This window comes from Phytophthora sojae, assembly GCF_000149755.1.
Source record: "Phytophthora sojae unplaced genomic scaffold PHYSOscaffold_1, whole genome shotgun sequence".
Taxonomy (NCBI): domain Eukaryota; phylum Oomycota; class Peronosporomycetes; order Peronosporales; family Peronosporaceae; genus Phytophthora; species Phytophthora sojae.
The window spans coordinates 5,109,783-5,123,678 of NW_009258115.1; the positions used below are offsets into that span (position 1 = coordinate 5,109,783).

A 13,896-nucleotide genomic window follows, 5' to 3' on the forward strand; every position below is an offset into this window, starting at 1 on the left:
CCTGGATATAGCAGCGGGCTGTCGCTCGATCTGGCATTGCGCAGGACTTCCATGCCGGCTCGCAAGAAGCTGCGGTTGTAGCGCAGCGTGCTGGAGCTGCTGGAGCTGTTGGTCGGTGGCGCCTGACGTGCCTGTGGCAGCATGATGGGGCTGCGCGCTGATGGTCGAGCGGGGTACTCGGCGGACTCGACCCGCTCTTCGAACTGCGTGTCGAGCTGGAGGTGGTTGGTCGGAGAGCGTCGACCTCCAGCACTGAGCTTGCGTGGCATTGATTTCCGAGTATTGAGCAGCGCTGGAGGGCGAGGCGATATCCCGTCGACACTGGTAGAGCGGCTGGATGGGTGCTCGCTGAAGAACGGTGGGCGGGTGGGCGATACGAGGACGTTCTGGCGAGTGCCGAACTCGTTCACGTGGCGAACCAGTTGCATTGGGGGCGATGTCACGCCGCTATTGTCGTCCAGTAGAGGTAAGGTAGAGGTTCCGGCCTCGCTGCTGGTGGAGATATTACTCCGACGCTTGCCGGGATGTCGCCGTCTGCTTTCGTCTTGACTGGCTTGAGCTCGGAGCTGCGAACGACTATTACGTGGACTGGAAGCGAGAGGCCTCACCAGACTTTGCTTGTGCTTTGGTGACCGCCTCGACTTCCCCACGGGGAAGTGCAGATCCATCTCGTTCGCAACTCCAGGTAAAAGTTCTCGAGTCGCTCTGTTGATCTTTTGGAGCAGACTTTCCGATTCGCCCGTGGCATCCGTCGGCATGTATAGCGATGATATCCTCGGGCGTTCCATGGCTGGGTTTCGCTGCGGTACAAACGTCTGACTGCCTCGATCCGTGATCGTGACTGTAGCTTGGACCTCTTTGTTCCGTCGTAGAGATATCATGTACAGGTCGTACTCGTACTTGCGCCAGATCTTGCCCATGAGGTCTTCGTTGACGATCACTTGCATGTCGAACTCGCGTCGGACAGTAGCTAGCGCCACTTCAGCCTGGAACGCTCGGTTTGTTTGCAGTACTTGGTCGATTCGCACCTGCTCCAATGTAAATTCTACGGCTTGTTTCTCGGCTCGGACTTTGAACAGCATGAGCGTCGTCATCTCCAGATCGGAATGCAGCATTCCCTTTTGACATTCGTGCTGGACGATCACGCGCGCTTGCTGCCTTGTGGTTGTGTTGAGGTGCGATATCTCTCGCGATTGCTCGCACACCACAATCTCCAGATTCGCGATCAAGTCTGCCTTGAGCGCTATATCACGCTGCAGTTTGTTCACAAGATGGTCCAGCTTGCTTTTCCTGAACCGACTCATGCGGACGATCTCGCGCTGGGAGGACGTACGCTCTGCGGCTTGGCTGACTGCCTTCGTTGTAGGCGTTGGATAAACTTCAGGTATTACCTGGTCATCCAGTTCGTCTTCGTCGTCCGTGCCACCCAATCCTTCAATACTAATGATTCCCTTGCGACGAGCTGCAGCTCGCCGCTGTCGACTCGCTTGCTCTTCTTCCGTGACATCTTCCTGAACCTCGAGCTCAATATCAATCGGTTTGTCGTCTTCCGCGAGAATACTGTCAAGGCACAGCTCTTCGCCGAAGGTGTCCTGGATCATTTGCAGCAGCTCTCGTATGGCTTCATCCAGAGGGAACTCGTCGAGTTTGACAAGTACCAACATGTTTTGAAGTGAAAGGATAAAGCGGTTGAAGGCGTTCCTTGAGGTGGAAGTTGCGATGTCCAGCTCGTTCTTGTTGCGCTGCAAATCCTCCTTTTCAGTCTGGAGCTCGATCACGTGCTGCTCGGATTCCTCAATGCGAGTTTTCAACACTGTGGACTCTTTCTCCGCAACTGATAATGATTTGGCCAACTGGTCGATCTGAGCGACGTTGTCGCGGTTCACGTACGTGATCTCGCGAAGTTGCGCGTTGGCGACTTTGACTTCCACCTCCAGCTTGGTGACTTGCTCCTTCGATGTCGTCTCGTACATCTTGAACCGCTCCTTCAATGAAGCCACACTGCGTGACACATGCAATGAATTAGTGTTGTGAATCAATACAAACAAAGCGAAGTAATGAGAACACCCACTTCTTCTTGGCCTTCTCGTAATTTTTCTCCAGCTCTTGAGTTCGTTGTCGCAATTGTTCACAGGTGCGTTCTGAATGCAAAAAAGCTTGTTGTCCTGCCGAGTACACGCGCTTGTTATGTTGCAGTTCCGCATCTAGAGACTCTAAAGACGACCGCAGGTTCCAGATCTGCTCTTCGTCCCGCTTTCGATCGAGTTTGTTGGCCTCAACGATCGCTTCAAGCTCCATCTTCTGGTTCAGAAGCCGTTCAATACGCAGTTTGTCTTGCGCGCGCATCCCGGTGTTGGGCTTTTCAACCGTCAAGAGGTTGCATTTCGCCTCCAGCACCCCCACCTGGACCCTCTCTTCATCGATCTGAGCTGTTAGTCTTGCAATTTCTCGCTGGTGTTTCACGCCATTCTCCACTTCGATATCAAACTGCTCTTTCATCGTCTGCAGACGCGCCTCAAGGTGACTTTGTTTACGCTGGTTCTCGATCAGCTCCTTGTCGACCTGAATCTTTAATTCCAGGAGACGACCGATTTCCTCTTGAGCCTTTTCGACCTGCTCCTGTAGACCCTGCTTCTCTGCAGCCACCTTCTCTTTATCCATCCCTAGTACCACGGCGTCTTGCTTGAGCTGGTCGTTGTTAGCTCGCAGAGCCTGGTTCATGAAGAGCGTCTCGTGCATTCGCCTCGCGTAATTTGCCTCCTCGGCTTCCACCCGCTCTAGTTGAGCAGATAGCTTTCGAATCTCCTCGTCCAGGGCAAACCGTTCCGATAAGGCATTCAACCGCTCGGAGTTAGCGACTTCGTAGTCTCTTCGAGCGTCATCCAGAAACTCATTGAGCTTCTTCTCTTCGTCTTCATGGACCAAAACTTCAAGCTTCAGCAGTCGAATCTGCTCCGATTGAGCTGCGATCTGTTGCTGTTGGTCGGCAATCTATCAAAAACGTAGAGCATCACACGTTAACAACAATTCTTGGGCAAGTAAACTATATGCTGTAGGGCGAACCTTGAGGTTTGACTCGGTCGTTTCGGTGACCAGCCTTCGAATGAGCTCACTCTTTTCTGCTCCTCTCGCTGTTTCGTCTTCCAGTGCTGCTTGTACAAGATGGACTTGGGCTCCTAAGTCGAGTCGCTCCCGCTGAAATCCATCCTGAAGCTGTTTTTGTGCGTCCTGGGCCGCTTGCTTGAATTTGAGCATAGCCATTTCGTATTTGCCGTTCTCACACTGCTCCAGCAGCAAGAGGAACGTCAGCCATGCGTTGGAAGACACGTGTCTTTCAATGCGCGGAGGGCAGTGCGCAGCTATTTCGTTAATGATGTTGTGGAAACCATTCGTGTAGACGTAAAGTGCACGATACAGACGGTCGACTAGGCCCTTCGGCATCCCCATGCGATACAGTGAAAACCGATCCATCCCTGCGCGACGAAGCGGACCTCCGTCTCCCCCCTTGCGGAAGGCAAAGGCTTCGGAATCAACATCCAACTCGTCGTCATTCGGACTTTTCAGCATCGACGCGATGTCGCTGACAGGAAGGAGAAATCCTCCGTTTGTCTCCAAGTGCAGGTTCACCCATTCTTCAGCGATGACGGAGTCGTACAGGGCTGGAGTCATCCCCGCCTTCGACATCGGACTTGATATGCTCATTGTGTCGGAAATAGTTGGGGGTGCATCGTTGTAGTTGCCTTCGTTCTTGCCTCCAGGTGACCTCGGCCCGGTTGGACTGTTGGCATCTTGAGTTTTAGCGTTCAAGGCTCGATTGTTCATCGCAGCCAGCGTTTCCCTATTGATTCTAACGATCTCGCTCTCAGCCGGAGGAATTACTATGGCCAGCCGAGCACTGATCGCTGCCAGAGTAGCGGTAGGATCTGTTCGCGCGGCAAACAAACACAGTTTTTTTCGTATCGTCAGACTACACGGCGCTGATAGTTGGACGAAAGACAGTTAGCAACTCTACCGATGTTGAGTAAGTTTGCATGTTGTTTGGTAGGGGAGCGCCTTGGACTTCTCGGACTTGTTTCACTCTTATTGCGGCTGGTTGGTGAAGCCTCCGGCGGGGTTATGGTCAAGGACAGCTCATCAACTCCAGCATCCTGCTCATTGTTCGACTCTTGTGTTGTTACGTCGATGGAAGGAGCAGCTCCATCCTCATCTTCCATCGTGCGTTCTTGAATGCAGCGTGACTTATTAGCCTATTTGCATCGGTTCACATGTACTCAGCCGCAAAAATACACTTTGAAATTTATTCTTGAAGTCGTAAATCATAGCACACGTCCAGCATGACTTCTGATTCCCGAATGCTGCTTCCTCGTAGCCTTCTTCTTCTCGGTCGCTTTCGGCAGAGATCGATCTGTTGGTATGGTTGAGCTACTTGGCTTCCGAATGGCCTTCTTCTTCGGCTTGTTGGCCGAGGTTGACACATTTTCCCTATCTCTGGCCTTGAATGTGCTGGACTTGACGAGTCGAGATGCGGCCAATGCCGGAGATACCGCGGTAATCACGGCTTGCTTTTGCGTTTGAAGCCGTCTGAGTCGAGCTCGGCGAACACGATCCGCCACCGATTGGTTCTCTTCTGTCGTATCACTATCTTCGCTTGAAAGTAACGAGCACGAGCTGACTGGAGATTCCGGTGGTCTATTGAACACTGATCGAGCTCTCGGAATTGGCCGGGGAGGTAGCTGAGCATACGCAGGAACTTGCTCAAGTCTCTTGGATATCCGCTCTTGAAGCAGTCGGATGTCTTCATGAACCTTGCTCGTGTGGTTGTCGATCATAAGTTCTTCAGCTCGTAGAGCCTGCTCGCTCGGGGAGTCTAGGTCAGAGTAACTACCCGGTTGGCCCACGGGTATAGTATGATTCACACGCCGAATGGGTTGTCTATCAAGTTTCCTCACTGTCAAGGAGCGCGACCGATGCTGCAGATATCCTCGAGCAACCGAATTGGAGTCTTCACTTGCCTGAGACTTCGTAGCGGCCTTATTAGGCTCGTGTCTTCTACACGAAGCTTGTGACACCGTGCGCGGCTCTCTTCTACCACAGTCATTCTGGTTACCACACAGAGCACCACAGTTTTCGTGCCCTGGGGACGGATCGTATCTATCTCGGCATGGTGAGGGTTCTCCTTGGTTGATGCGGTGCGTCATGTTGAGAATCATTTGATTCTTCTCTTGAAGAAGTCGATTCAGCTCCGTATTCTTCACCTGCTCTTCTTTCAACTTGGCCTCGATATTGGTGCACTCACTGCGAAGGCGTTCATTCTCGCGTTCGTGAGCTTGTTCATGTTCGTTCATCGCTTCACACGTGCTGGCAATTCGTTTCTCGTATTCTTGCAGACGATTGGCAGTATCTTCTCTCTCAGTCTCCTGCTCTTTAAGATGCTCACGAAGTTCAGCGATCTCGCGCTCCAGTTCTTTCTGCTTGTTCACAGCTGCAGTCATCTCGGAGTGATGAACGTCAGCGGTGTTCACTGACGCAGTTCGGAGATCGTGATTGACCTTTTCTGCTTCGATCACCTTGGACTTCTCCACTTCTAGCTCCCGCTTCAACTCGATCATTTGCACCTGCAGCACTTGATTCTCCTGGGCGAGAGACCGGTACTTGACGCTGTCGTTCTCACGCTTCTCCTCTTCTTCGCATAGGGCGTCTTCCCACGCGTGTCGTTCACGCTCAATGGCCGACCGTGCGCTCTTCAATTCACTCGCCAAACTCCGATTGTGCTCCTCGCATAGACGCAATTTCTCCTCTAAAGCCGCCACCTGCTTGTCTTCACCTTTCGATCGCTCGTGCAAAATCTCGATCTGGTCGGTCAGGGACATGGCTGTGTGCTTCGCCGCCATCAAATGCGCCTCAAGCTCATGCTTCTCTTTCACTACAGAATCGTACGTCCTTCGAAGAAGACTCACTTGGTTATGCAAATTCCCGATATGAAGGGATCGCCATTGTCTCCAAGCTGTACTTAGAGCTCCTTGTTCGCGCTGGAGAGAGACCTGTTGGGCATGTTGTTTGCAGCGCTTTTTGTTAACAATTCGTCCTCGCCACCCGTGCAGGACACTACGAAGTAGGCGCCATTCCCGCCTCTTCTTAGCATGCGCGAGCATTCGTGCTCGTGCATTTTGTGCTCGAATGAGACGAATTCCAGTGCGAAAGGCATCGAAATGACGCTGAAGAATACCATACTTGTTGAGCTTGGCTTGCTGCAAGTTTGCGTGGGTACGTTGCTTCCACTTTCCCCAGGATGTACGCAGAAGCTTGATAAAATAGTGCTTCAGAGCTTTAGTCGAGTCTTGGGTGTATTTCCGCTTGGCCATCGAGAAGTACTTCCAGTGCATCCAAAGCTTCCGAAGCCGTCTTCGATTGACATACCGCTTTGCAAGATTCAGAGACCGCCTTGATGTCGCTTGCTCGGATGCGGTAGAATGCCAGGCAACAAAATAAATCTTCGCCACTGTGATCTTCTCTTTGTGCGCAGCATGTTTATCAGTCTCCACTCGTCGACGCCAGTCCACCCAGCGCCTCCACAAACGTCGGCGAAGCCTGAAGCTGTGCAACTTGTCGATCTGAATTAGTTTGCGCCACTCTCTTAAGTGAAGGCGGGTTTGTCGGCATTGCCCTCGATACTGAAGCTGAACTGATCGTTCTTGAATTGGTCGTGCCACTGAGTAGAGGAACAGCTTCCAGTTCCAGAAGGCAACTTGCTTGTTGAAGCGTTCTGATTCCTGCCAACGCAGGTCCTGCACCTTTGTTAGTGCTCTCTTGTGTCTTGTCGCGCGTTTCCATTCCTGAAAGCACAACCGCTGCATTCGATGTTCTCGCCCATTTTGCTGATCTAGTAGTATGTTTTGCTCTCGTCTTACCCGATTGACGCCTTCAATCCAACGATGGAGTATGTTCTTCAACAGCCGAGTTTCTTGTAGCATTCTAGAGCGCTTCGCGATCACACTTAGTCGGGTAATATTCACCCATTCCTGAAAATGAACTCTTCGTACGCGAAGTTGTTGTTTCTTCAAGCACGCTCTCAACTCCTGCTGCATCCACACTTTGCGTCTCCATTGCCAGAAATGATCATGTTGCACAACAAAGCACCGCTTCCTTCGAACGTGTTTGATCTGCTGCGACCAATTGTAGAATTGAATCCAACGGATGAAAAACCTCTTGAGAATCTTTGGCGTAGCCACCGCCATCGTGCGCTGAGCCACTTCTTCCTTTATCGCTTCACGTTCGTGCAATTGTTGCGCCAAAGTGCGCTGGTACGAGGCCAATTTCCGCTGAACACTAGACAGATTGTTCCTCAAATCCAATTCACGCTGCTCTGACTGCATCAAGGCCCGAATATACCTCTCTTCTCGTTGCTCGAGTTCTTGAAGACGACCGTCATTAGGCGTCGCTGTAGGTTTTGGTTGCTCAGGATTGGTTTGGAGTTCATTCCGGTCAGCGACAGTTGTTTGAGAATGCTGAGTGGCACGCAAAGGTGGAGGAGGTACCGGAGCTGGGCCTTCACTAAGCGGATTCGGTGGGCTCTTGGCAATTGGAACATACGCTTCTTCGTTTGCTCGCCGTGATCGCGGAGGTGATGAGGACGCGTGGCTTATTGCGCTGATACTTGTCATATCCAGGTCTTCACGCGTGAATGCGGACGAGACCCGACGTCGAGTATAGTTGAGATCCGTTGCGACGTCCGTGTCACGCTGACTTCTATTCATCTCGTCCTCGAATTCAGCTGAACTCGGACGGAGACGTTGCTCACGAGGACGTCTGTGAAACGGAGGACGTTGCTTTTCAACGAGTCCAGGGGGTAAGATAACATTATCTTGCCGTTGGGCGGTGTAAATAGTGTGGACTTGAGGGATTTTGGTTGGCAACGGAATCGCTGCCGATGGCTCGGCCCGTGGCACTGCCTGAGAATCTCGGAGTTTGAAGGTATGAATCGCTTCTCCAAGCGATTTGTTCGCGAAATCCCCACTGCGAAGATTTGCCGTACGATTCGTTATCGTTGTTTCTTGAGCTCGCGAGTGGCGAATTTCAGTAGCTTGGCTTTTGCTTCTCTCGCGTGGAGACAATGGGCCACCAAGCATGGGTGGCGGAGGGGGTAGGAAGCTTGGGTAGGAAATTTCCGCTTTTCTGTCCCTTGCATCAGGATCCTGTTGCTGCGGTGGAAGATGATGCTGGCTAGAGTGTGCATCAAAACTGTCGTGAGATCGCTGTCTCTCAACATAGCGAGACCCTGCCCACGATCTCCTCGGGCTTATAACTTGACGAGGTGGAGGCTTCATCTCCAGTTCATCTTTGTGCTGTTGGGCGCGTTGACCACCAACCAATTGATTTCGCTGTCTCGGGTCCATCGAGAGAAGATCCTTCAAAAACTCCACCATCTCTCTGCGGTTCTTCTCGCACAGTGCGTGTAAATTTGCGATCGTCTTCTGCTGCAGAGCAATCACGTTAGCATACGCTTCTTCCCACGACGCGCATCGCTGCTTAATGTCATTCGAGGCGCCATCCAGTCGCTGTCCTCGAGGCGAGGATCCATTTGCCAGCTTCAGCAAGTACTCCTTAGCCTTCACCTTCGGGTTCTCGGCCAATTTAGCGTGCGTTCGGATAATAATCGTAAGCATCTGCACCTTCAGCGCCTCCTGCTCCTGTTCACTCAGCGTATCCTCGTATCTCCACAACCGCAGCAACAACTTTACATTACACGCCACACCGTTCGGACTGGGCACACGATCAAACCTTCCACTCGCAACTCCTGCCATCACACGGCCGTAAAACTCCTTGTGCAGCGCAATCAACTTCGCAATTCGTTGCACCTTTTGGATATCGAAGTGGTTCTGCGTCGCCATCGTCCTCAGCGCGTCGTCCTGCGCTGCAACGGTCGGCGCAGCCTCTCTCTCCTTCTTGGTGATGTCCGTATTATCCAGCACCTGCAGCTTCTTGAGCGCCGCAACGACTCGCAGTCGATAGTTGGGCTGGTCACACAGCGGGTTCCCCATCAAGTTGAGATTCCGGAGTTGCGCGAGCTCATTCAGCCTCGCGACTTCCTTGTCGGACGCAATGAGGTTCCCACCTACAGACAGCAGCCTCACCGCCGCAAACTGCTCGATCCCTTCCAGCGACCGCAAGTTGTTCTGGCTCAGATACAGCGCCGTGACGGACGCGCACACTGTCGGTGGGACGCGGCCCAGCAGATGGACCCCTTTGCCCACTGCATTGAGTCTCGCGCCGTCGCACAGCCGCATCCCATGCTGCTTGAAGGCGTCCACCAGCGTCTTCTGCAACCGCGAAGAGGTCTTCTGTCCGCCGGAGGTAGCTGCATCCCTCAGTCTCCAAGGTGTCGGCAGCTTGTGAGACTTCTTGACGTTGAAGTTGTCGCCGAGAGGGGGTCGTTTAGCTGCTGCAGGCTGCCGCAGAGCGAATTGCCGGCTGTAGCTGGCTGTAGCAGGCGTATCCGCCATGCTTGACGCACTTGCAACAATTGCAATAAATGGAGCTTAGATACAAGTGCAACACGGGCCGTGCAAGGCTAGCTCCGCTCTGCGACTTGTGCGCACCAAGAGGCGTCATCCGGCGTAACGGCAGGACTCAGACTTCAATTACGTGGTCCACACCAAGTCGCTAAAAATACGCCTACAAAGTCGTCTAAAAACAGGCTGGCTATTTTGCAGCGGAGCTCGGGTGTGCTGCACTCAACTCACTTCTCGATTGGCATCGCAGCGCGACAAGCGACCAGCGACACCCAGCGTCCGCTACTCCCCTCCCTCTCTTCCCCCCACCACCATGGCCCGCCGTCTGACAAAAGTATGCGCTCAATGCACTGCGAGCCCCCTCCCGCACCCCTTCCTCTAACGAGCTCTTCGCTTCCTGGTAGGAGCTCGCTGAGTTTGAGAAGAACTCGCCCGAGTGGTGCACTGTCAGCGCCGTGGACGACGACCTCATGCACTGGAACGCCATGCTCGCAGGCCCCGTAAGTTGCAGACAGCAACGTTACTATGGTGCAGCAAACAAGGAGCTAACTGTGTAATTGGTGCTGTAGGAGGACTCGCCGTACTCCGGAGGCGTCTTCAACTTGGACCTGCAGTTCCCCAGCGAGTATCCGTTCAAGGCGCCCAAGGTGCGCTTCCTCACGCGCGTGTACCACCCCAACGTCAAGTCGCAGTCTGGCGAGATCTGCGCTGATATTATCAACGAGGTGGGTAGCAGATGGAGCTTGGAGCCCTTGGATCTCCCCGAGATGTATCCTAACTTTCATGTTGTGTGACAGAACTGGGGTCCGACGCTCAACGTGCTGCACTGCCTGACGGCCATCAAGCAGATCCTGGAGCAGCCCGACATGGACAACCCGCTGGAGCCCGAGATCGCCAAGCAGATGCACGAGAACAAGGCGGACTTCGAGAAGACGGCCCAGGAGTGGACCAAGCAGTACGCGTCCTAACGTAACAACTCGATAGACCAACAGCAAAAACAACAAAACGCAGTCATTCCCTACGCAATACGCAGCTAAACACAGCGCGAGCGCAGGAGATCAACTAACGGTAACGGTAGCAGCAACTATACCATCATCCTTAACGCGAAAGTTATCATGTTCAACTTGAAATTCTATTGCGAAATTTCGATTCTTATTGTCAGAATTGTATCATTACCCTCGAGATGAAGGTGGCGCTGCTCTTCCCCGCGCTCTGTGCGCTGCTAGCGACGCCTGCTGTGGCTTCAGGGCGTCATGCCTCCGTCTCCAGTGAGTCTGGACGTCCAGCCGTGCTCTGGTACGCCCCTTTCCTCAGCGGCGGCGGCTACTGCAGCGAAGCGCACTCGTACGTCGTGGCCGTGGACGCTGCACTGGGGGAGTCAACTGTATCTTCGTCGGATTCAGGCAGTCAAGAGGACTCAGAGGCCAGCCAAGACGATGAGAGCGAGGAGGCAATGGAACCCCCTTTTGAGCTGCTGATTACGCAGCACGGAGACTCGCTGAACCCGTCTTTCATCCGAGACCTGCCCGAGGACATGCGCTCCAAGCTGGAGCACCACTGGATCGAGGAGCGGGACTTCTACTGGCGGCTCAAGAACAGGAAGATCGCGCTGGCAATTTGTCACTCGGAGCCCGGCGCCTGGGAGCCCGCGCACTACATGACGTCCAGGTGTCCGCCGGAGAAGGCCCAGTACAAGGTCGGACGAACCATGTTCGAGACGGACCGAGTGCCCAAGGGCTGGCCCGAGAGGATGAACAAGATGGACGAGATCTGGGTGCCTACCAAGTTCCAGGAGAAGGTGTTTGTTGACGGCGGGGTCAGGCCTGAAGCCGTGAAGGTCGTACCGGAAGTCGTTGACGTGGACTTCTTCGACCCGGACAAGGTGGAGCAAGTGTACGATCTGGCGAGCGAGACGGCGTTCGAGATGACGGACAAGACCACCGTGTACTTGTCCATTTTCAAGTGGGAAGAGCGCAAGGCCTGGAAGGTGCTGCTCACTGCGTACTTTGAGGCGTTCTCGGTTGAGGATGAGGTGGTTCTTGTGCTGCTTACGAACGGTTACCACACTTCGTCGTCGTCGGCTGGGGACTTCCAGAGTCTTATCGAGAAGTTTGCTTCAGAAGCAGTGGACAAACCGCTGAGTGAGCTGCCGCACGTTCACGTGCTGCCCCCGCATATCTCTCAGGAGGCGATGCCATCGCTGTACAAGGCTGCTAATGCGTTTGTCCTCCCGTCGCGTGGAGAGGGATGGGGCCGGCCGCATGTCGAGGCCATGGCTATGGAGCGCCCCGTGATCGCTACGTTCTGGAGTGGCACTACGGAGTACATGACGGAGGAGAACTCGTACCCACTCCAGATTGATGGCCTTATCGAGGTAATGCTTCCGATTTATTGTTCCTGATGCTAAACCGTGTCATCTTACGATGTTTTTTTACTTGATCGTTTGAGCAGATCACTGAAGGCGCTTTCTGTGGCCACATGTGGGCTGACCCCTCCGTGAAGCACCTCAAGGAGCTGTTGATTCGCGTGAAGGAGCATCCGGAGGTAATGTGAACTTTCAAGCCACGCCGATTCTCCGCGACTTTTTCTTATAGTTTTTCTTTATTACAGGAAGCGGTTGCGAAGGGTAAACACGCGCGCGATGACATGGTGGCCAAGTATTCGCCGGAAATCATTGGAGAAATCGTTCTGGGTCATATTACGCGAATTTTGGAGCACGTTGCGGCCAAGGAAGAGGCCACTCAATCTGCAGGGGCGCATGAAGAGCTATAGAATATTCGTGAAACACGCTAAACAAAATGTGCGTGTTGCTACAAGCGGTGCTCTATTTCGACGATGCCGTTTGCTTGTAACTCGACTGTCCAGTCTACTTTTCCGCAGCACTGTCCGCGTCGTACTCTTCTTGTGTGAGCCAAGTACGATGCAACCACAGAGCTTTCGTAGGGGCAGATGGACCAGGCTGGACTTCACCTGCTAGTACCTGCTGCATTCGAGAAGGTGGCTGCGTGCCTTCACCAATTGGACGCAAAGTGCCAATGATCCGTCGTACCATGTGCCGGAGGAAGCCATTGGCAACGAGCTCAATGCAAACAAAGTGCACGGGTGCTCCTCCCTTGGCTTGCTCGATCTTCCGTTTCTTATGGTCTCCTGTGGCTACAGCCTTGGTGCCGTCCGAGTTGTGGATTTCTGCAGTAGCATTGCTTGGAGGGTCTTTGTACATATCCGCAACGTCAATGACCTCGCCACTACCGCACACTTGCGGATCCAGCGAGAAGTTCACGTTCCTATTCATAATGCATAGTTATAGTAACTTACGCACATGTTCGGAAGCGCAAACAAAAGACCCACCGTCGAACAACAACTTTTGCGGAAATAATGGTTCGCAACGTTGTTAGATCCTCAAACTTCGGCTTCAACAGCCCCTGAGAAAATGGACGGAAGTCGTGCGTGCCCTCCAAATACCTACAAAGGCACAAAACCAGTTAAAATTCATGCCAGGCGCAAACTAATTAACCACCGGTGCATCTTCAACTCACTTGAGTGCATCACGAATCCGCTGGATGTCCAGGCGTCTACCGAGGAACCACGAGTACTTGCCCAGCTCCAAGTCCGGGCGGTGTCCTTGCTGCAAGTAGTAAATGTACTTCTTGTACCGCGATCGAATCCGCGCCGGGCCCGTCGTCGGCACCGTCACACCAAGCACCACAATTCGGTCACTTCCCAGTCTGCATAGCAAGACAGCACGCGGTCACTCTACCACTGTAACGTAGCACTACAAGGTCGAGGACATTCTTTTTTGCTACTCACTTGGCATTGACTTGATCTTTCAGTTCCTCCAAGGACATCGGCAGCTCCGAGCCGAGTCGAATGAAACCATATTGCTACGAATGCACATTTTGCATACACCCTTTAGTAAAAACACCCCGACATTTCCCAGTTTGCTCTCAAAACTCACGTACATAGAGTGCGTGCGTGCCTGCATCCGTGCGGCTGACGCCCGTGACGTTGACTCGCTGCGAGGCCCCCAAAGTCTCCGTCACAGCCTTCTCTACCACCTCCTGCACACTGTCATGGCCCGAGCTGCTTTTCGCTGCCTGCTGCTGTCGTTGCCACCCCACGAAGCCCGTACCGTAGTAGGTAATGTGGAGACAGTAGCGCCAGCTCGTGGACGTCGCGGTCGGCGCGTCCGCATGGCCGTCGGCCATGGCTTCTGTCTGTTACGAACACCAATCAAGAGCGTGTATCGGATAAAGAAAATAACATAAGTATGGGTAAACTTTCAGAGAACTTCAAAAAGACAGTTACTGGTAATTTACAGGCGGAAAATTACAGTAAAATATTACAAGAATTGCCTCAAAAATGCTGCGAATTGAAAGATTTGCCTCAC

At 53.2% G+C, this 13,896-nt stretch overlaps 6 protein-coding genes across 6 annotated transcripts in view; 2 read left to right on the top strand and 4 right to left on the bottom strand.

Annotated features, from left to right (window-relative positions):
* Positions 1-1,973, bottom strand: part of PHYSODRAFT_476632 (hypothetical protein) — a gene marked incomplete at both ends in the record, with an annotated part of 6,334 nt that extends 4,361 nt beyond the window's left edge. Inside the window, one exon of the mRNA XM_009516966.1 lies at positions 1,380-1,973. Within this exon, the coding sequence (XP_009515261.1) occupies positions 1,380-1,973 (594 nt within the window). The remainder of the gene's footprint in view (positions 1-1,379) is intronic.
* A 49-nt stretch (positions 1,974-2,022) lies between these two features.
* On the bottom strand, positions 2,023-2,721 carry PHYSODRAFT_467075 (hypothetical protein; the record flags this gene model as incomplete). Its single annotated transcript, XM_009516967.1, has 1 exon — positions 2,023-2,721. The coding sequence occupies one exon, from the start codon at positions 2,719-2,721 to the stop codon at positions 2,023-2,025; it is 699 nt and encodes a 232-aa protein (XP_009515262.1).
* A 1,595-nt stretch (positions 2,722-4,316) lies between these two features.
* PHYSODRAFT_308966 (hypothetical protein) lies at positions 4,317-9,284 on the bottom strand (the record flags this gene model as incomplete). Its single annotated transcript, XM_009516968.1, has 3 exons — positions 4,317-4,562; positions 4,701-4,850; positions 5,070-9,284. The coding sequence occupies 3 exons, from the start codon at positions 9,282-9,284 to the stop codon at positions 4,317-4,319; spliced, it is 4,611 nt and encodes a 1,536-aa protein (XP_009515263.1).
* A 474-nt stretch (positions 9,285-9,758) lies between these two features.
* On the top strand, positions 9,759-10,636 carry PHYSODRAFT_284169 (hypothetical protein). The gene is made up of 4 exons (XM_009516969.1): positions 9,759-9,843; positions 9,914-10,009; positions 10,079-10,234; positions 10,307-10,636. The coding sequence occupies exons 1-4, from the start codon at positions 9,823-9,825 to the stop codon at positions 10,475-10,477; spliced, it is 444 nt and encodes a 147-aa protein (XP_009515264.1). The 5' UTR covers positions 9,759-9,822; the 3' UTR covers positions 10,478-10,636.
* Positions 10,637-10,692: 56 nt separating this feature from the next.
* Positions 10,693-12,281, top strand: PHYSODRAFT_470795 (hypothetical protein; the record flags this gene model as incomplete). The annotated part of the gene is made up of 4 exons (XM_009516970.1): positions 10,693-10,893; positions 10,960-11,883; positions 11,961-12,053; positions 12,120-12,281. The coding sequence occupies 4 exons, from the start codon at positions 10,693-10,695 to the stop codon at positions 12,279-12,281; spliced, it is 1,380 nt and encodes a 459-aa protein (XP_009515265.1).
* A 94-nt stretch (positions 12,282-12,375) lies between these two features.
* On the bottom strand, positions 12,376-13,714 carry PHYSODRAFT_476815 (hypothetical protein; the record flags this gene model as incomplete). Its single annotated transcript, XM_009516971.1, has 6 exons — positions 12,376-12,645; positions 12,739-12,793; positions 12,858-12,971; positions 13,046-13,234; positions 13,317-13,390; positions 13,469-13,714. The coding sequence occupies 6 exons, from the start codon at positions 13,712-13,714 to the stop codon at positions 12,376-12,378; spliced, it is 948 nt and encodes a 315-aa protein (XP_009515266.1).
* Between the last annotated feature and the right edge of the window lie 182 nt (positions 13,715-13,896).

Excerpts from the sequence above, each read along its gene's own strand:
- PHYSODRAFT_284169 (XM_009516969.1), top strand. The coding sequence starts at position 9,823 with ATGGCCCGCCGTCTGACAAAA. Across the intron at positions 9,844-9,913 it reads TGGCCCGCCGTCTGACAAAA|GAGCTCGCTGAGTTTGAGAA; the intron begins GTATGCGCTCAA and ends GCTTCCTGGTAG. Across the intron at positions 10,010-10,078 it reads ACGCCATGCTCGCAGGCCCC|GAGGACTCGCCGTACTCCGG; the intron begins GTAAGTTGCAGA and ends TTGGTGCTGTAG.